The sequence below is a fragment of the Cariama cristata genome, unplaced genomic scaffold (genome assembly GCF_000690535.1).
Source record: "Cariama cristata isolate BGI_N322 unplaced genomic scaffold, ASM69053v1 scaffold746, whole genome shotgun sequence".
In the NCBI taxonomy this organism is placed as follows: Eukaryota; Metazoa; Chordata; class Aves; order Cariamiformes; family Cariamidae; genus Cariama; species Cariama cristata.
Window position 1 is genome coordinate 157,392 of NW_009620199.1, and position 22,970 is coordinate 180,361.

The 22,970-nt window shown below is 38.4% G+C and overlaps 1 protein-coding gene across 1 annotated transcript in view; it reads right to left on the minus strand.

Annotated features, from left to right (window-relative positions):
- The window catches only part of LMBRD1 (LMBR1 domain containing 1), a gene marked incomplete at its 5' end in the record, with an annotated part of 59,598 nt that overhangs the window by 28,416 nt on the left and 8,212 nt on the right, over positions 1–22,970 (minus strand). Inside the window, 3 exons of the mRNA XM_009701519.1 lie at positions 4,256–4,408; positions 6,938–7,063; positions 20,917–20,990. Coding sequence (XP_009699821.1) covers positions 4,256–4,408; positions 6,938–7,063; positions 20,917–20,990 — 353 coding nt within the window. The remainder of the gene's footprint in view (positions 1–4,255; positions 4,409–6,937; positions 7,064–20,916; positions 20,991–22,970) is intronic.

Here is a 22,970-nt window from a genome sequence, read left to right on the forward strand (position 1 = left end):
CACATGATCCACAAACTTAGGTGGCACTTTTTTTAAAAAGCCTCAGAATTAAGTTCCAATAATTGTTAATATTCAGCCCTCCAAAAAGCTAAAAGAATACTCAAGCTGCCCAATTGTTTCCTACAGTGGTACTCACATACCAACAACAAAAGAGAAGCTGTGAATCTGCTTAGGACAGCTATTCCATGACTTTGGACCAACACTGAAACAACACAAAAATGTAAAGAAGCAGTCATCTTCTCAGGGCCGGTATCTATTAACAGAGTAAGGAAACCTGGTGGCACATTATTGAACAGTTATACTGACCAAGAAGTGATGCTGGATTCTTCATGGGAAACACTATTTGTATTGGGTTTACATGGCAAGGTTTTGGTAGCAGGGGGGCTGTAAGGGTGTCCTCTCTGAGGAGAGGCCAGAGGCTGCCCTGTTCTGGACACAGCTGTTTCCAGTTGGCTCCAGCTGACCCACTGCTGGCCAAAGCTGAGCCCAGCAGCCAAAGTGGTGGCCCCTCTGGGAAAATATATCTAAGAAAGGGGAAAATACCAGACAGTAGAGAGGAATGAGAGGAAAAAAAGTAACAGCCCTGTAGACACCAAGCTCAGAGAAGGAGGAGGTGCTGCTCCAGGCAATGGAGCAAACATCCCCCCAGCCCATTAAGGCGGCCGTGCTGGAGCAGATAACCATACTCAGCCAATGGAGGACCCCACACCAGAACAAGTGGATATTTTCTGAAGGAAGCTGTAGCCTATAGAGATCCCACAGGCTGAAGTAGGTTCTTCTGACAGGAACTACAGCCCATGGAGTAGACTCATGCTGGTACAGGGACAAAGTGTGAGGAGGAAACAGCAGCGGAGGTGCTATGGACTGATAGCACCTCCCTATTCCTCATCCCCACTGTGCCACTCCAGGGTCAGGACTAAAGGAGTGAAGTTAAGCCTGGGAAAGAACAGGTGGAGCACAGGAAGATGTTTTAAATGGTCTTTGTTTTTACCATTCAAATCAATTTTAATTGGCAATTTTCTTCAACTCTGTTTTACCCATGATGGTAACTGGTAAGTGATTGCCCTATCTCGACCCACAGATTTTTCCATCTTATTTCCTCCCCCATCCTGTCGCTGGAGAGTGAGAGAGCAGCTGGGTGGGCATTCAGCAGCCAGCCAAGTCAACCCACTGCACTATTGCATGACATGACCTACTTCCCAGGAAGTTTCAGGTAACCTGGCAAACATGGGTTAAAAGTGATTGTTAGATGACACAAAATACTTAAAATTAAGTTATGACTATGTAAACTTAGGACTTGAAATATTCACACCTCTTGCTTGTCATGCTGCCAACTCCCTGATGTAGAAGACGCAGCTGCAAATGCAGGAAGCCTGTCAGTTTACCCACATCACCTCTTTGAGGCAACTAAACTGACTCCTGACAGCACCTACAGTCTGCGCTAACACTGCCAGCATGGCTGTTACCCAAGCAATTGCCTACAGTTTCTCCTCTTTCATCTCTCTCCAGAGAAGGGAGGTGGGGGGCAGCAGAAGAAATCAAAAGCCCATTGAAAAAAAAAAAAAAGAGGAGGAATACCCTAGCCCTCCATCCTCAAGACAGCATCAACTGTACCTATGCTTCTCTGAAGGTTTTCAGCAGCAGGTGGAGAGACTGACACACCTATACAAAGTTCTCATAATCCTTAAGATTAGGTTAGGAGAACGCTTTATCTCTCCCTTGCTAGAGTTCAAGTTTACCACTCTATTCATCAAGACAACACTGTTCTCTTTGTAGTAGCCTACATATACTTGGACTGATGTCAATGCCTTTAAGTCCCTGCTTAAGCTAAGCCACATGAGCATGCTCTGTTCACACAGGTCTTAATCTACAAAACAGAGCTCTTCACTTTCTTATATTATTCACCTTGAGCATCTCTTCAGTTGGTTCACAACCGTTTTGAAGTACTCCATGAAAAACTGATGCAATACTCCCAACTTAACCATTGTGGAGTAGACTTCCATGTTTCACAACCTATAGTCTTGTTCATATATTGAGCAAAAATATCTATGTACTCTGGAGGTTTTTTTTTCTTAAACAGTTTTTATATTTGTCTCTAGAGTATACTACATTTCTCTTGCTGCTGAGAGTATCAGATGAAAGTGTAAGAAACTCTAATAAAGAAAGGAGAAGCAGCAGATTTGCTGTCTACAAGAAAGGTTACATTCTGTAGAAAAGAAATTAGACTAGTTTGACATTACTTGATAACCCCATGCTGATAATTAGTTATTTCCTTGGGATCTTCCAGATGCATTGCTTTTGACTAAACTGAAAAAGTTAACAGCTTCATCTTTGAGTTTGATTTAGCTTTGAGTAAAACAATTGTTCTCATTTTACTTCATGTTGAAGAAAGCTTACTCTTCAGAGAAAAAAGGCTTTGGCTTTGTTTAACAAATCACATGCTAATAGATATTTAGCAGTAACAAAATAATTAAAGCAAGAATATAGGAGGACACTATGCAAGACAGTATGATTATAGAAGTCTGAATGTAGATACTAAGTTCACACTGTAAAAGACCTCTGAGACTAAGTGCTGCTCCTGAACATGTTATTCTGGTCAGTCCCAGAGTCTGCAACTCCCATAAACCTGACCATCCCAAACACAAAATAGAAATAGCGTTCTCTATCTAGTACTTGCCTCAAAAAATGGAATTTCTCTTGAAGTCTGAGAAATGGCCACATTCTTGAACAATAATATACAAGTTGCACTAAAGATGGAATTATTGTAAAGCAATAAGCTAAGCTCCAAGATAACTTCTGCACTTCAGAAGCATTATATGGATATTAAAAGATTTTCTTCTTTTTGTAAGAGTCACTAATTGAAAGACTGATAAGTTACACATGTGCAAAGACAACTGAAGTGCTATTAAAGTAACAGTAAAACAGTCCTGCAAGAGTTAAGATGTTACTAAGTGATAGACATTATCATTTTCACAGGACAGCTCAAGGAAAAGTCAAAGTAAACAAGTTTTGTAACATGCTTCATAGCATAACCCTATCCTAAGTGAAAATCTGTCAGGAAAAATTACCCACCTGCAACTTCCCTTTAGTCTGCGATTAAGTCAACAATTCACAGTGACTTGTCACAGTTACTGAGAGAATAAAAAGCGTTCAAAATCACAAGAACAAAGGGACACTAGAATACCATCTTGATCAAAAATGATAATCTGTTAGTAACCAATGATCTTGTACACTATCCTATGAGAACACAACGAACCGTTAAGTTCTACAGACACTAGGTATGGCCAATGTATTTCTCAATTTTAAGGTTAATGTGAAAAGTTAAAGAAACAACACAAGCTATTTTGAACCAAAAGGAAGCATCCAAAATGTTAAACTGAAAAGTTAGGGATATTTGTCCTTTCATTTAAAGGGCTAAGTCTAGATTTCTAATAAGTCATAGAAAGATAACTCCACTAAGAATTTCACACTGAAAGCTTTTGTTCAATTGCAATTTCAACCCATTTCCATTGGTACTCAGCATTAACAGTAGCAATGACGTTAGAGGAAATTGCTTATAGCCCCCTTGCCCCACCCCCCCACTTCCAAAGGGCAGCTTACCATTTAAAGCTATACTAAAATTTCTTTCTACATCTAGTTGGTAAAAAATACTTTATATGGCAAAACTGTTCCATAAAAATACTGTTATTTAAAACCAGTTATTTACTAAAATCAAAGTCCTAAGATCAAAAAGAGACCAAGATCACAGCCTTGCCCAGTAACAGTCCCTTTTGCACTGGTTAAGTATCAAGACATAAGTTCTATGTAGCTAGCTTACTACTGATCAATTACTTGGCAAGATGGTCATTCCAGATGCATATATTCTCAAAGTATCTCTCACTTCGCCTGGCCACCTGTAATTTAGATTAACCTAAGCTACCTGACAGCTATAGAATTCTTCCTTCTCTTCTTTCCATTTTCACATTCCTGAGAAAAAGGTAAGATATTCAGATTTTCTATGGCAGTGGCTCAACAGTAAATCAGCTAGGGCTTGCTCCTTTTCAATCTTAAACATATTTTAAGCAAAGTAAAAGGTTTTCCAACAGCTCAAACAGAGTTTGATATAGGGCTGTCATTGTGTAGTATAATAGTAGTTAAAAAATAAGCAGTTGATATTCAGAATGGTAATTGATAAACTTGATGTACGATGTATATGGGAAGAAGAAAGCTGCAAGTTATTCCAATTCAAGTCTCAAAAAGTGAGAAAAAGTTTTACCTTTAGAGGTCGGATAGCTTCACAGAACTTTGTCCACCAGCTTTTCTCAATAGATTCCAGGTGCCTCTCTCTTCTTCGAAGTGTTCTTAGTCTCTCTTCTAGTTGTTGTACAGCCCGCCTATCCCTTGATGACAGAGGTCGACCATCTCTGCACTGGTTACCAAAAAAAGTGCAAGAGATCAAGAGACACTGAACCAAGAAAATAGACTTGACATCTAGTTTAATGGGTTACAACAACTCTAAAGACTTTGTAGTATATAATTCACACTGGTTTTACGCATAGTAAGAGGATGAAGTGCAGAAGTCACAAGCTGCAACAGGGGGAAATCCTGTTAGGTGGTAGAAAACACTCTTTACAACGAGGATGTTCAAACTTTTTAATAGGCTGAACAGTCTCCATGGCTAGAAATGCTTAAAATGCCCAAATGTGACCTGAATAACCTGATCTAACCTGAAAGGGGTCCTTGCTTCGTGTAGAGGGTTGAACCCGATGACTTTCAGAGGTCCCTTCCAATCAGACTCCATGACTAAGCCAATATATCAAGCTTCGCATCTGTATTTTCTTTCCAGTATTCCACTACAGATACTCAGCTATGTTTCTTGTACTTGCAAGAGCAAAGTGACTTGCTGTTCCAAAAATTAACCTTACAGAAATCCAAACAAGAGGCACCATTACCCCAAGAATTAGTTGAGTGTACGAGATAATTGTTTGTTTGATGATTATGTTTAAGAATGTACTTTAATTCTGAGCCTCTAAACACTGAGCAGGCGCCATCACACTGTTGTAAATGGAGTGGCACATCCTTAAATCTCAGTTATACACTAATAAGCAAAAGCAACAAAATGGCCATCAGGTAGCAGAAGCAAAATTGTTTCTAACATTGTATAACAAACTGAGCCTTAGATAAAGATTCTTATACTTTTACTACATCTTCTACTACACTTTTTTAAGCTTTGAACTTCCCTGTTCAATTTTTTTATCTCTTATTTTAAAATAGCCTTCCTCTAAATAGTGAAACAGTTCACACTCAATGAAGTTAAACGAAATCTATTTTACAGAAATTTCTCAGAAAGGTTACAAGACTAAGACCCCATTCCAGGCACACGTAACAAATTGGAGATCACAATGTACTTGTAACAAGAACACATATTCTCCATACCCTGCATAGCACCTCAGTGACGTGAAAAAGACTTTTTGAAAACAACCCAAGCTCCCAAGCCGCAAGCGCAAGGTTCGAATATTTAAGACTAAGGAAATAAAGCTACCAGCTATACTAGTAACAGAAGACCATACTACATACTGAATCTCTGCATTAGATTAAGTAGCATACTTTCATACTTCTAGTTTTCACCGTATATTACTCTTAGTAACACTCACCTTCTTCATGACTTCATGCAAATATAACTGAAAAACTCAGATTACAACTACAGACTGAGGCACAATCCTGACCATAATCCATAAACCAAGAAAAATTACTTTATAGTAATGGTCATATTAAAGTATAGACATAACTCAAAGACTTCCTACTTTTTGATCCTGTTTGTTAGCTAGATCAAACAAGACCAGTTGCTTGCAAGCTCTCATAATCCAGTCTTCTGTAGGAAGTAATGCTCCATTTTTCAGGGGTTTCTCATTTTTCTTGTATTGATTTCAGTAATACAGATGCCTTTGTTGTAGTAGTACTCTTGTAAAAACCCAAAACTGTACAATTTAAACTGGGGGAGACTACTTTCCAACTTTCCTTATGCAACAAGAGTTCTAGAACACTGAAGATACCCACACCATGTAGAGGCAGCCAAGTATCAAGGGAAGACTCTTGGAACTGTTTCAATGCTGCCGAGGTCTACTATCGCAGAGCACGCAACAGCACAGATGGACTGCCAGGACGAAAGCAATACATCTTAATGTCCCCTTCAACCCACTCAGGGCTGTGAAAACACTAGTCAAACCATTACCTCAAATAGCTTGGTAAAAGGGTGGGAGATTATCCCTAGCATCTTCTATGTAAAGGAGAAATCTTACCCTCCTTCAGCTTGTGCTCTTAGGTTGTTAAAAGTGTCTTGCTTACATTAGGCACAGTATTTCAGTGAGCTGCAAAGCCATCATGGGTTTACAAATGGTGTTAACATCCCAGGGTTGTTTAGGATTCAGAATAGAGATCTCCATATGTACACGTTTCATAAAGAAATGATTTATAACAGCAAGGTACATTAACTGGGAAGGAAGAATATCTGGGGCTGTTATTTATTCATAAAGATGATTAATAGTTTCACAAATGTAACTCATGACAGCTCCATGTGGAAAGTATCCAGCGGTGATAACCACATTGAGTGAGTATCAAACTGGATGCTATACCTGGTAGCAGACTAAGTGAGGTTAATATCCTTAACTTCTACAAAGAATCTCTTCCATATATCCAAGCAGGACTGGAGAAGTTTGAGTTTAGCTCATCAGCACCATTATTAGCTAGATAGAAATAACTACTGCTGCAGGACTGATAAAGAAAACCTTACCCCTGCTACACAAGTGACCACATTTGTTTCCAGATAACTCAAATAACCAAAAGCTAGTAATTTCTGACTTGCTATTCTTTCTGGAACAAAAACTCTACAGCATGACCAAACTAGTAAGCAAGTAAGAAAAAAAATTCATTACGAAAGTGAGAATAGTGAAGACCATACCTTTGATTTAATCCTTAATAAATGTTGCTCCACTTCTTCAATATCTTCAGTGTTCTCTAAACGTTCATAGGTTGCACTGGTAGTTCCCTTAATCAAGTTTAGAGGCAAGGCTGACATGCCATAAGCCTAAAATAAAAAGGAAACATTCATACTCAAATTTTCTGCCATACGTTTTCATCTGATAAGGCTGCTGACTGTTGTAGCTATAAGGTATCACTGCTGAGTTTTTTCTGCCCCACCCCTCCTTCTACAGACTTGTACTACAGACAACCAATTCTTTTCCTTTGAGGAAAACATAACATGCTATGCAGATGCCAGCATCCCACATTGTTTCAACAGTACTTAAGCATCTCACGATCACTGAGACAACAGCATGTGTTAGGACTTCATAATAAGCATAGCTCAATGAAGACTTGTCAAGCTAGCCCTTGGGTTTTTTTGTCAAATCGTTTAGCTTCCCAAAATCTTAACTTTCCCATTTTAGATAAGCAAAACATTGAATTTCTAGAACAGATTTCAAGATACTGAACTTCAATAGTTTTAGAAGCAAAGTATATACAATTGCCTTCAACTTATTTCTAAAATGAAGTTACGTAGAAAATACTTGATTTACTAAAAAAAATTCTGCAGTAAAAAGATGCAGCAGTAGCTAGGTGAACACCTAAATTCAGGTTACATTCCAAGACTGTCCAGATACCCATTCACATTCATAAATTTTGCTGGTATTTACTCCTAGTTATAAATCCCACACCATTCAAAGTGTTTGCCAGCTTCTACATCAACACCATGCCCAGATTTTTCCAATTCAAAGTCTGTAAGCTTTCCACTAACAAGAAACAGATATCTGAGGCCAGGTAAACAAGAAGAAAATACCACTATCTCCTCTCCCTGCTACACTACGAGTCTTGTAGATCTAGGCCAAGGTCGGAAGTTTCTCCAAGCAGTTTAGAGACATTAGCCATAGGCTTTTTATTCGTTTTACTGTGGGTGAGAGGCTGCTGGTGACAGGTTGTTCTTGCTGCAGAGCTTAGCAGGAAGGTTGTTTTTTTCATTCTCTTAATCACAATTAACAAATGCAGTTTTACTAGAGTGCTTGCTATCTGAACATCCGCTAGCTTCAGAAATGAGCTGTTTTTTAGATTTTCACTGGAATATCACTCCCTCCTTTGAGCACAGCTTTACATTTCATACTGAGAATAGATTTAACACAAATGCTAGTGTGTTATAAATGTCACCATACATGCTGTCAGATCACGTGTGCTTTCTGTGCACAAGACTTGAGTTGACCCGCTTAAGAGCCCACTTAGACATGCTAACATCTGATGCGTTGTACTCAAACCAAAAAAATGGACAGTGTTTTGCTTTATTTTTCAACATGACATATACCCTGCCATGAACACCCATTTCTAAGCCCCTTTAACAAAGGGATCTTATTTATAGAACTGTTATGTTTGGAAGAGACCTCAAAGATCATCAAGTCCAACTGCATACCCAACACCACCATGCCCACTAAACCCACTAAACCATGTCTTGAAGCGCCACATCTAAATGTTTTTTTGAACTCCTCCAGGGATGGTGAGTCCACCAGCTCCCTGGGGAGCCTGTTCCAATGCTTAACGACTCTTACAGTGAAGAAATTCTTCCTAAAGAAGTTCTTCCTAAATTTACTATTGTTGTAGCCCAAAACCACATTAACTATTTAAATTAATAATAATTTCAATATAAATATCTGACACTGAGCCCACAAACTTCAGTTTTACTCTGCAAGCCTCAATATTCCATGATTTCTTGAAAGATTCCTCCAAGTATTAGGCTACGAAAGCATGAAACAGAAGTTTAGCAGTCTGACAGCCCTGCTCACTTACTGTGGAATTAGGTTTATGTTCAGAGTGACAATTACCAGTAAGTTGTTGGAACAGTGTCAGTTATTTTCAACAAGACAGCATATGTGTCTCTCAACAGGCTTCAAACTCAAAGAAACAGCAGCACCCATTATATCACTTTAAAGCATTTAAATAAGAGTAGGAGAAAAGTATTTTCCTTGAAATATTTCTTGAAGTATATATTAGCAAAGAACACATTCAGCTAGATCTTTGACAACTTGCACTACCTGAATTTTTTGCATAGCTATAAAGTATTGGAATTGGTTTTACTATAGACTCCTAGAGAATAAGGTAGGCTATTAGCTATCTGCTCAGCATTTCAGGACTCCACAGCTGACAACCTCATTTGTCACCCAAAAATACAGCTAAAAAAAAAGTATTTGCAGCACTGTTTACTGAATGTTCCAAATAAAGTTAAACTGCATTTGAGCTACAAAAGGTAACTGGCAATTGCAATCCCTATGTTAGAGCTTTCTGCTGTAAAAGCTATACAAGGGAAAGACAGCTCTTATCACAGGCTAGCGATGGCAATGAAATTTCGTGCTTTCCAAGACATTCTAGAAGGTCTGGTTCGAACACAGCTATACAACCACAGAAAGGCCTACCTACAAGATTAAGTATTTTAGATAATGAAAATAATTTAGCTTAGGCTGGACTTTACAACTCTGTCCATAACTGTGGCTCAGTTCTCCCTTTACAGTATTTCCTTTGAGACTATTAAGCTGCTTTGCTATCTACAGGAGCTAAAAAGCAGTCTCCTCCAATTCTCCTCTCCTCTAGGCTGAAGAAAGAATTCCTTCAGTCTTTATGGACTGCATTCTCCAACTCTCTAATCACTTTCACAGGCCTCCACTGGAGGCTCTACAGTTTTCCAGTTTCTTAAACTGGGGGACCAAAACCAGACACAGTATTCCCAGGTGTGGCTTTGGAAGTGCCAAGTACAGTGGAATAATCACGTCCCTTGACTTACTGGCTACGCTCCTGCTGATGCCAGCCCAGGACATTGTTTGCCCTTCTGCTGCAGGGCACATTGCTGGCTCATGCTCAGCTTGCTGTCCCCTGGGACTTCCAGGTCCTTTCCAGCAGAGTCATCCCCCAGCCAGTCAGATCTCAGCATGAACTGCTGCTTGGAATTAATCCATTCCAAGAGAAGGCCTTAATATCTGCTAAACCTGATGCCATTCTTGTTGGCTCAGTTTTCCCACCTGCCAAAGTCTCTATGATGGCTCTTCATTCTAGCTGTAACTACTTCTCCCAGTTTGATATCATCTTCAAACTACAGAGCTATAAACTCAACCCCATCATCCAGATCATTTATGAAGACTGAATAGTATTGGGCCCATATTGACCCTTAAGAGCTCACTCAGGTCTGGCTACTAGTAACATTCACTCCAGAATTCAGGTCAAAGTGTAAACACCATCCAATTTCATAACTAGAATGCAGGTTGCAATCTAACCAAGGTCGCTCTGTGGAACCCAAGATACTTCCAGCCAGAGCCAAAGACATTCAGCATGTAGAAACACATATAATGAGAGATTGCTGTGACAAAAGGCCTACACGATTTTACAAACCTAAGCTTAAAAGTCGTTAGATTTCACCATTAAGCAGAGGCTTCCATCTGTCCTTCAAACAGCTACTATCAACTAAGAGATATCAATTATTTACTCAGAAAGAGCTAAGGAATAAAATGCAAAGTTCTAAATTTTCTAAATTTAAGTTTCTACAAAGCAAACTGCAACTCTTAAGTGATGCATTGTTTTGCTGTTTTTGCAGATGTGAATTATGTACTTGAACATCAAGCTTGCTCCAGTGATAAAGGCAATCTAAGTTCCTTCCTTGAATACAAAAGATGCTAATAGTGAGATGATTATGCAAGAAAGCCTCCCATCATCAGAGGGGGAAAAAGCCACATTGGTCCTTCAAGACATGAGTCATCTCATGTGATGTGTCACAGGTCTGAACAGAAGCTGTACTAGCTCAGTTTCAGGGCTGCATTTCCCTTCAGCCTGATATAGTTCAAGGCTGCCCTGAACAAAGTTTTAATCCCCTGGGTTAGTGCAAGTGTTAAGTTATTCATGGGTTATTATTCTAAGCAAGCAACGTATCAAAGATAGCACAGGAAAACCAAAGCTGTACACTAAAGCCAAGAGAGGGCTCAGTCCTGAAACAAGCTGTTGGTTCAAACTTTGGAATACGAATAAAAACAGATCATCACTGAAACAGTTTCCAGGACTTCTTTTTAGACGACCTTTGTCTAGAAGGGTTAAGTCAGAGCAGAGGCACTACACTGAAAAGTAAAAGCAGTCATCCAGATGTAACCAGCAATTACAGCACACATAGTTGGTTTTTTCACATAGGTTCTTCAAAATGAACTGAATCTAGTACTAAACAGCAACTGTTCAGGCTGGTATCTGATAACACATGCTGCAAGGTTAGCTCTTCAATGTCTCAGGCTGGTATCTCTGCTGCTACTGATGCCTGATCAGCTTCATTGAAACCCCACTTTATAGCAAGGAAAAAAAATCTAAACTTCTAGTTAAACAACTTATTTTAGAGAAGATTTCCCTCTCCTGAATCCCCACAAATGATCCATATAAGAGTTCACTCCCTATAAGGTAGCTTAAGGGCTGGAAAGCCAAACCCGAAGAGCTCACTACCTAGTGAGTACAAGTTAGGGGCATCATCCGTGAGCAGCTGTCTCACTCTCATCTGAGAGTCTGCCCACAGGCAATACCGACAATATCTCCGGATGGATAAAGTTCATATTTATACCTCATAGATTTCGTGAAGTATGTGGCCTTCTACTCTAAAGGAGAAGTTAAAAACCAGAACAACTCAAGCAAAACAACAGAAAACCTAGCTTACCTATGCTATAAAAAGAACAGTCTAAACAAAGCTCTTAAGACTTCTGCCTTATTTGTTATTCACAGAAGTGGTAGCTAGGCCCAAGACAGGAATTTGCAAAGAAATCTGTCATCAGTAAAGCAGGAGCCTGTAACTCACAGGAAAGCAACCATTAGTTCAATACTGTTTATGCAGCATCAGTGGGCACTGAAGAGCAGTGAGCAGCATACTCTGGCTGTTCTCTCAGCATGCCATCCAGCCCAAACACACCTGGTGTGCCAGGCAAGCACTAAGATACCGCATTAGAGATTACATGAGCATTGCTTCCAGTTTGCTTCATCTTCCCTTCTCCTGTGCCCTGTTCCTTCCCATCCCATCCGCAGCAGATCCAGCTGTTCTGTCATTCCACAGTTAAGATTTAGAAGGAAGAGTCGCAGTTCTGATCCTTTGGTCTCTTGCAGACTCAGCATCTTACAACGCTTTAGACTTGCCAAACTCACATAGCCCATGGCTAGATAAGGCAATAGCCTTTGTTATTACTTTCCCAGTACGTTAGTAGTCACTCATAAGCAGAGGACAGGAAACAAATAGAGTTGAGACAAGTTTTAAAATCGCGTTTTACAGAAAACTGCAGAAAGCAACTACGTCAGGGATAAGCCCTTGACTATTAAAAAGATCCAGAAAGGTTTTCCACTGGGAACCATAACCGCTAGTTTAGCATTTTTAAATTGCACAAGCTACCAAAGAGCTCCATCGAAAAGGGTGTATTATTAAGGTGAGAACACCTAATAATCAACCAGCTCAGTCATAAGCACACAGATCAGTCACGAGGAACATGGAAAAAAACACATTGAAATTAATATAGCAAATGCCTTCAGACAAGAGTTAAATGAGTTAAAGCTAACTTTGAACATCTACTGCAAAAAGTCTGAAGCCATCAGGCATTATAGTTTAATAAGAAGTTGATTGTGTTTCACTTTCTACATCTGCTATGCTCAGCTAATAAGATATGGTGTAATGATTAACTTGTGGTCCAAACAGGATAATCTCTCCTTGTCAGAGATCAAACAGAACACGTAGGCTGTTTCTGATCAGTCTGGTACACAACCAGCACTGTAATTGAAGGTAGTTCACCAACTTTTTCTGGTTAAAGACATTTTTAAGAATTAAAGCTGTGATTTCAAGAAATTATCAGAAAATATTTGTGTACCATAGCAGAAAGACTCCCCACTCCATTTATTTTTAGAGGTCCATATATCAAGCATGTGGCTTTTAAGTGCTGTCACTGAGGTGTTTTAAAAGGCGTATATATAATCTTGTGCAGAAAGTGTAGAAATTAATACTGACAAACATTTCTTGCATAACATTGCCCTCTAGTGAAGTCACATCAAACAGCCAAATAAGAGAACTATTATTGCACCACTGTATAAAAGGCACAAGAAGAAATGCTCACAGCTTTAAACATACAAATATTCAAATTCCTGGTTTCTTACAACAGCTTGTTTCAAGACTTCACCTGCAAGTGTGACCACGAAAGACAATGTTCAATTCTACCAACTAGACTGTGATCAAAAAAGACATCTACTGAAGTTAAACATCTGAACTCTATTTCAGGATATGCAGTGCTTTAAAGAAACACAATTCAAGTATGAGTTAGTTTCAATATGAATGTCCCACAGAAAACCCTTCATTTCAAGAATATTTTGGTATCAAAAAGATTTTCTGTATTCAACAGCCTAATTAGCTTTTTATTTGAATTATGTTAAACATGAGGGAAGTCACATTATGATACCGTTTCTCCCTCATAGCAATCCACATAGTTCAGCTGCCTATCCTGAACACTATTTCATATGGATACACCACACCCTTGTCAGCACTGCTTCTGATGGAGCAGGCAAGCTAGTCCAGTTCAGTAGTCTCAAGTGTGGTGTACTTCCAGGTGTCATCCTGATAACAAGCAACACTTCCGAGCTTGTGTAAGAGCAACTAGGACTCCACTTTTCTTGAAACTGCACTATTCTTCTCCATGCACCTGACCACACAGTTTTCTTGAAAAGTCATCTGACTCTACAAGTCAGTCATCTACTTTCTCACATTGAAATAAAAAAAAAAAAAGAGAGATAGCCAGCAATGGAGACAGATATCTATACATACTGCCATTCTAAAGGTAAAAACTGGAATTCAAGAATCTTCTTTCCAGAACACCATTAAGCATGCCAAATAGTGACAGTGGGTCACACATCCTCCCTAAGTTGTGAAGAGTAAACAAGAAAGCCTCCTAAAAGCATCTGAAGATGGCAGATTATCTCATGGACAGTGGGTGGGGTAGGTTTTTTGTTTTGGTAGGTTTGTTTGTGGTTTTTTTTTTTGGAAAAGCACATGCCATACAGCTTGGAAAAATTATTCAATATGTTAACTCAAAAAATCTCAGTTCTTGGAGAGTTTTAGTATCCAATCTTCAGTTGCTGTAACAGCACATAAATTTTTGAATAACATTGCTATAAAAAAAAAAATCTCAAAGCATGGAACAGACTGACCAAACTGAACTGGCAGGTTCCGTATGGCATTTCTTCCGTGATTTCTTGTACACATGAAGAGTGCATTGAGCACTGTTTATCCATTTCTCTAACATTCATCACTATAGTATCTTATTACACATTCACTTTCATTTTTCATATTAATGTTTTTTCTCCACCATACAGATTCAAAGATTGTCTCACTAACCTGTCAACTTTTAAGTGGACAAAAAAAAATGCAGTCAAGGTTTGTAAGATGCAGAAACCAAGTATGACATCCTCTACACTACAGTTGCTCTACTACACACAGTAAGCTTGTGCCTGCCAGACATACCATGTGTAAAAAAAGTTACCTCTGACTCAGTTGTGATACTGAACATAGCAACTGAGCAAAATAGTTATCTTCTGCATTGCTCCATCAGGCTTAGAAGAGCACTGACGACCAAAAGATTAACCTCCTTTCAAGCTGCAACTCTAAAATCGCAAAGTACAAAACCAAGTACAAAACAGTCATTGATCCAGCAGTTTAATATCTACAGTTCTCCAAGAGCACAGTAGGAATCAGGCTGTTAAAACGAAGAACACTCAAATTGGTTTGCCATTTCAGTTATTTATTACTTCATGGAGAAGTGAGCATAATCAAATAACTACATTTCTTTTATATTTAAGAATTGACATTGAAGTGATTATGTGGTAATGACGATGAATGTTACTAACTTCTGGATTTCTCAATAACTGATGTCTACTTAAAAGAAAATCAGTAGTAAACGAGTGCTTTTACAGTTAGACAGATTATAAAAGGTTTTAAGCTTTTTGGCTGTTAATAAAAATAAGTCAAGTGCAAGAAAAGTCAGTCATACTCTGGACAAAAATTAGGTGTCAAAAGGTTATTAAGTTTGTCAGTAGACAAACTGAGCTTTGTAACATCTCTTCTTTCACGATGGTGGAAAAAAGATCACTTTACAATTTCATAAGAAATTAAATAATGCTTACTAAATGTTTTGGAAAAATTACTGAGCCAATTATAATCATCCTTCAAGGACATGCTAAATGAGATGCACAAGATCACTCAAAAATTAATCTGCCTATCATTGTGCGAGTAATACGTTATTCTGCCTTGAATTCAAATAGCAATCTGGAGCTGACAACTATTGTATTAATACCTAAGGCAATGTAAAACCATTTCAATGCAAAATACATTAATGAAAGAATAGATGCGAACTACATCATCTGTGAAACCGTTTCAAACAAAGCACTGCAGCCCTAATTTATCATTTTCTTGTTATATTCCCTGTTTATAGACATGGAAAGCTGTCAGTATAAATCATCAAGGTCATGGATTTACAGAGCCCCCCCAGAGGATCACTTGTTCTCATTTCTTACAAAACAATTTTAAATATCAAGTGCTTTACTTCAGTATTATGCATTACATAATGCCAAAAAGAGTAGACTTTGTGTTATTAAAGCTTTAAAACAGAAAAGCAACTACCAATTCAAGATCATGTTGAAAACCGAGCCATACCAAGAAATAAGTTTAAACAACGTTACTCATTTAAACGTTGCACGTACTTGAGCAAAACGAGACCTATGGTTATGCCCCTGTCAGCAGTGTTAACATATCGATCATGTGAACACTTGTCGACTTCACCTACACTTTTGATAAAATCCTTATTTCATTATTTCCTCTTAAAATGTTAAAAAAAAAAGTTAGAATACACAAATTCCCCAGTTGCATCCTCTTCCCTGCTTCCCAGTCTTCCAAAGTGTCAATTAATGTCAAGGAAAGATAACGTATTCAGCAAGGAAACGCAACATGAAGTGAGAGTTTTAGTATTATATTCTAGAGCACCATGCTAATAACGATCAGCTCAAAATTAGTCACAAGAAACATAACTGTAGCTTCCATGGCTTAAAAAAAAAAAAAAAAAATTTTTACATTTTTACATCCATTCGCAGAAGCATGTAAGTTTGCTTCCTGTACAACCAAGTTTTTAAAGTTAGAAAAGGATAGGACAAGTAATTTGTATTGCTTAGATTGAGAGTAAGTATTAAATGTTTGGTTTTTTTCTCTCCCCAGAACAGGCATATTCTCCCCTCCACTTTACACCAGGACCTTCTGAAAATTGTCACCTACCAAACCATTTAAAAGTTATTACTATCCCCCGACATAAAACAGCCTTGCAAGAGTTAGTAGCTACTAAAACATGGAACTACCTACTTTGCTGAAGATATTGCACACTTTTTTTTTCTCCAAAGTTCCCACTGCACTTTTTTGAACATTAGTTGTACTGAGGTAAATAAGTAATAGTAAAAATCTCTAACAAATCATGTTCTCACAAAGTAACAGCTGTGATGGAACAAAAAGTTGTCCAACATGAGTTAAGTGATGTTATAACAGTAAAACCAGTATTGTGGAATTAAATTAATCCAATAAAGAACCAATCTTATTGTCAATCTGCCCCATCACCCTAATTATTAACAAAGATGCTGAACAGGACTGGACTCGGTATCAACCCGGGCATGCACTAGCGACTGGCCTCCAGGTCGACTTCGTGCCACTGCTCACCATCTGCTGGACCCAGCCATTCAGCAGGTTTTCAGTCCAGCTCACTGTCTGCTCATCCAGCCCATATTCCATAAGCTTCTCTATGACGACCTTACGGGAGACCCTCAATGGGGGTGTAGCTTGGCTTCCCAATGGGAATTTGGAAAATGCACTTCACTGACAAGAGATGTTAGCATGCTGTAACAGTACAGTAGTGTGTCAAGAACTGAAGGCTGAAGTGGGAAGCGCTACTCTGAAAACAGTTTAGTTCAAATAACAGAATACAACTGTTGAAGCTTCGAAAGTTGTAAGTGATATGCATATCTGTCCATAGACTTGCTTTCAGAGTTTTGATTTTCTTTTTTTAAAAATGGTACTATAGCAATATAAGGTATAGAAACCATATCATTCACCTAAACTGTTATACTCAATTCCAAACAAATCATGTTGTTAAAACAATATTCTGCTTTACCACACATCTAATTGAATATTTTTTTTTGGTCTTAACCTGTGAGTTTGCTACACTCCATAAAAAGTTTTAAGTTTTTGAAAAATTTAGACAATCCAGTTGTGCCCATCTCCTAACAAAACAAGTATCTTAGGAAGAAAAACTGCTCATTAGAATGGCTATAGTAAAGAGCCAGAAACAAAGCTAAGAGAACAAAAGTTGATAGGGCAAATGTAAGAGGCAATTTGAGAATTTACTCTTAAGGACTTTTTAATAAGGTGAGACACTTGTCAAAACCAACTAAGATGCCGGCTCTAGCTTATCCTTATATACTACCTTCAAAACGTTTCGCCTCATGCTAGACACCTTTCATTTCCCTTTGCAATCAAGTGTCAGACAAACTCTGTTCTTCCCATAGAAGGCTGACACTACTGAAAAGGGTTCAGACTCGAGAACCACACAGCCCACACCCAAACACTGCTACAGGTACAGAGAAGCCACAGTTGTCATGTTCTGCAGGACTGTCCCAAATGACCTCCCATGGAAAACTAAACAGAACAAGCCAATTTACTTTCCACTTGAAGTGTGGAGTTAAGATCCTCTCTCTAAACACTCCTTTTATTCCTTCTCAATCATCTTCCCTGCGTATCATTTCCATTCTCATTTGAAGAACACAGTCTTAAGAAATGCCATAAAACATTTAATTTGCTCCTTTTTTTCAAATATTACCTGTTGACTCCTGAAGACTTCACAGCAAGTGTTAAAACTTGAATTCAAACCTAATTCTTACAATAACTCTTGCTTTTAACCAAGAGCATCTGTAAAAACATACACCATCTTCTGTATTAAGTCATCACTGAAATTAGTTTTGAGGAAGCCCTGACCTTCCCTGGGAGAAGCAACTTCTACATTAACTCCTTAAGCTGGCAATTTCTATGTTAGCACCCCCCCAGTGATTCACCTTCAGGGATGAGATGCTTTCAGATTCAGAATGTATCACTAATCCCTCCTCAAATTCCTAACTAGTATTTCGCAGAAATTTAAGAACTCAGGAATTTTTCATACCAAGTAAGTTTTATTCCTTTAGCATCTTCAGCTTTAACAAGTGTATTTCATGCTACCCCATTCAGAAGCTGGGGAGAAGCTCACAACTCAACAGCAAAAGCCTGCATTTTTCCACTCAAACTATGAGAAAAGCTCTTCTCTGTACGTATCATAAGGTCAAATTTAGTGAACTGATTTTGATGTTTGAAGCCATAAAAATGAAAACCAGCAAGCTAACATAGTGGCAACCACATCAAACTGTAGCATTATCTACCTTTCTATCACACTTAGTAACACAAGTCCTCAGTTGTCAGTAGCTCTGGTCCAGCACAAATTTGTGTTGTCCCCCATCCACCTGCTCCTGCCAAAAACCCCATACCAAACACTACCATATTGTGCGGTCTAATAAGAAGTCTGTTCTTTGTTGCATGAATAGCTCACCACCTACCTCAGAGTAATCCATTAAATCAAGCTGAGCCTTGAGAGGCCCAGAACACTGGATCGATGCTGATAGTACTCCTTAAAAAATAGATTTTAACTACATTAGTCATTGAAGTAAATTTGTTACTTCCATAATTTAAACTGTAGCCATTTACAATCTAAAGAACACCACCCTCCTGCATCCCTCCTCCTGTGGATGCAGGAGAATACACTTTGCTAGAGAAAGCTTAGGAGCATCCCCATGCAGAAGTGAGCTTTTGCTCTCAGTATCTACTGAAATTCAAGGCTGCCTGCTGCCAGTGCCAAAGCCTCTTCCCCCCAACTTCTCACAGTATCATATATTACCACAATGCAGAAGTGCAATTTTAAAACAGCCATAAGCTATTTCTTCACGCTGAAGGCCACACAAAGCAGTACTATTAATGTACGTTTAACTAGTTGTAGAATGGATAAATGGTACTCCAAGCAAAGTAAACAGAATCACTTGATTCATCTGTTTCATGGTACTCTTCCGCAAATAACATTTTAAGATGAAGTCAGTCAACTGCAGTCAGTGCAGCCACAGCATTCCTATTTACTTAGAATATTTAGTGTTAAAGTAGTAGCCATCCAATGTAAAATCATTCTGAATTACGTATAAAAGCATTTGCTAACATATCACTTATTAATGTCTAATGAAGGTTGTATTGCAAGTGTTCTGACACTTACATCTAAGAACCTGTACTGAATTGCTGCCCATGATCCTGCTGTAACTTACACCAGCTGAAGTCACTAGTATAGAGAAACAGCAAATCATTAACTATGCTTGTTACTTAATTTGGATTTGCTTAAGAGTCTAAAGGTAGTATTCAGCAGTTACTAGACCCCCTTACGCAGTTATGACTAAACACTCTTCCCTCTTTCTTATATCCTTGTTCTACAAGTTTTATCCGTTTATCCTTTACCCTACAAAACACTACCACATAACACCTCCTTGGCTAGCAGTGTTTCAAAATAACTTATTGCATGAGCTAATGCTACAGAGTCACTCAAAATTCCCTAGCAGAGCTACATGGGAGCAACTTTACTGCACTAGACCCAGGCTGCAATGGAAGAGAAAGTTATTTTAGCACAGACGTGAATGTAAAGATTAAAACCTAGCAGGAAAACACTGACTTCTGAGAAGTTTTAAAGCTCTGTCCGCAGTCATCTTGAGCTTTAAAACTTAATCTTTGTTGCAAAATTTTACCTTTACAGAAGTTAATACATGCAGCATTACAAACAGGCTGATTATTCAGTGACTGAAGAAATAGAACAGGTTGGGTAAGTGACCACATGAACATCAAATGTCGGCCAAAGCTCCTAAGTTAAAATAGTTCTTTTCCTTTGCACATAAAAGCAAGAGTCAAACGCAGTTGAACCAACATAGCCTTAATCATATGATTTACAATCAGTTACAGAATGAACACTTCTGAATCCTTCTAAGCTACAGAAAGAACTGCGGTAGTTTAGCTGCATGGCTAGGACTAACAAGAATATCCTCAAGGCTTTTAACTCTTTAGCTATTCTTGTTTTAAGGCACACATCACAGAAGATGCTTCAGATTCCTCATACCTAAAACCAAACCCTGACATGCATAGATGTTTACCCTTACTCATTCTAGAAACACAGAACTGTGAAGCAATGCTCTGTTGAAGACATTGCTTTTTCACTTACTGAATGAAGAACAGCCTTTTTCAAAAAGACAGTTATGATGAAGAACATTTTGCATACTTCTTTAAAAATCAAGTTATTCTGCCGAACTTTATCTCTACAGAGCTTTACAATGAAAAGACATCATTGTAGAAAAGTTGTAGTAAAGGTCATATTCGGTATTATAGACTGACCAGACCAAGTCTAAGGTATGAAAGAAAATAATAGTATTTAGTTCTCCACTGCCAGACAGAGAAAGAGACAGAGGCTTAAAAACAGGAGGAGCCAGTGAATATGTGTTACAAGCCACAAGGAATAATGGGACCTCCCCTTGCAGAAACACTGAAATTTAGACACAGTCTGATCTGTGCCCAAGTACTGAAATGGTAGTTCTTAAACTTCCATTAAAAAAGTTATCCCTTTAACTCCAAGAACTTACAAGTAATGTTTCAAACCATGAAAATCCAGAGCTAGAAGACACTGTTGAAGCTATTTAGCACAACGACAGTTTTCCATACAGGCATAGCCTGTGTTAACTGCAAGTATCATGAATGTAATGAGCTGAAACATTTGCACAACAACTTACTGTGTAAGTGATAGCGGCCAACATTCCAATCACAGTCAAGGAACTAATGGAAAATGAGAGAGCAGTCAAGCCATCTGTAAAAAAGAAAAAAGAAAAGCTTGTTAAAAATTCCTACAGTAGAGATATAAGAATGTCTCTTCCTGAATTTGTTTCCTGAAGATATTTAAGTTCATCAGCTTGAAGATAAAAAAAAAATTGAGACACAGTTACCCGCCATAACAACTCAGATGAAAAAGTCACCTAGCATAGCTTTTTGTCCACAGCAGATTCTCCTCCAATACTGGAAGAAGCACAACAGTCATCTCACCTTTGCTACAAGTTCACAGATGTTGCATTCAGTCAAATGGTTGACTAGCCACTAATGAACTTGCTCCCATAGCTGTCTAATGTCTCTTCAAGAATTATTTGTGGCCTCCACAGGCTGCTGTGGTAATTTTCACAATTTACAGGTGCATTCTGGATGGTTCATCTTTGTTTTGTTTGTTATCACCTGATTTCTCATAATAAAACACTATCCAGAGGATCAGGCAAGCATGGATCCTTCCAACAACCAAATGAGCCAGTCTGCAGGCCTCAGCTTCACTCAGACCATGTACATCCACATGTATAAACTGGAAAAAGGTCAGGGGACTAAGGAGTTACTGTAGCCTTACTATCACTGTAGAAATGAAAATGAAAAGTAGAAGAAAAGTGTTACCAAATTCATCCCCAAAGACATCAAACTCCCTGAATCCTCCTGCATAATTTTTCACAACAGCCCTGTCCCTAACCTCACTGTGCAAGACACAAGATGGCAAGCTTTTTTGGTTAAATAGCAGCATGGAAACTTATAGTAGCTGTTACAAAAATTAACTTTAAGCAATTAATTTCATGTTTGTACCCAGTTATAACAACTGAGCTACTATTTAGTGTTCTCCCCCCATCCTCCACTCTAGTTAATTCAAGAATTTAGAGCACAGTAACTTTTATTTCTACTGACACAGAATTATTAGTCACCTTCCATTCATTAGCTGGTTTCCATTCTTTTTTCCTGAACATAGTGTCAAGTATTCACAAACTGAGAAATTATAATTATCCTCTGTAAGAAGCTGCATCTTTCTTCTGACCAATCCTACAGGCCTCCTTCAAAAAATACCAAAACCTAACAGAATAGCACAACCAAATCCAACTTCACAGCTCAAATCTTTCCTTTGCTATTTTTGCTGGATAACACCAAACAACTTCCCCAAAGCTAACAGCAATATGTTCATAAGTTTCAAATTCTACAGCTACGTAGAATAGCTAAAAAAACAACCCAAACCAAAACAAAAAATATCACTATTTCCCCTTTAGTACTTGTGAAAATTTAACTTATGTTCTGAAGCTTAGGGGAAAAAAACCACACATAGGTGACCTCTATTTCTAACGTATCACACAATGTACTGAAATATCACATTTGATGATCCTCCTGTACATGTATTTGAAACCAACATTTAATATCCATTTGAAAAGTCTGAACTATGTTCAATGGAACATTAAGAAACTAACTGGCTGAAAAATTGATAATTGTATATCAGAAGTATATTATCAGGCTCTGCCTCAGTGGATGACTTTGCATTCCTTTTATAACCCCAGTACAAACCGAATGGACACGGAACAAACCCAAAATTAAAATGTTTGTATTTCTTGGGTTAACTGCAGAGAGACAAAGGAAAAGGATAAGTTAACATAAAAACTGGACAACAGGTACAAGTAAAGACAACAGGAAAGAATTTTGTCCTCTTTTCTCCAGCATCTGGAATACGAAATAACCTTTTGTTAACAATACTGACCAGGGACTTGCTGGCTGTGGAGTAGCTCTACAAAAACCCTTGGGGGTCTTGGCAGACAGGAAGCTGACGATAAGCCAGCAGTGAGCCCCAGCAGCATCCTGGGCTGTATCACCAGGAGCATGCCCATCTACTAAGGGAAAAGACCATACAGGGAATACTGCAATCAGTTTTGAGGCCCCCACTACAAATGAGATTGACAAATCTGAGGAAATTAAGGGGAGAGCTAAGTTGGTCAGAGGTTGG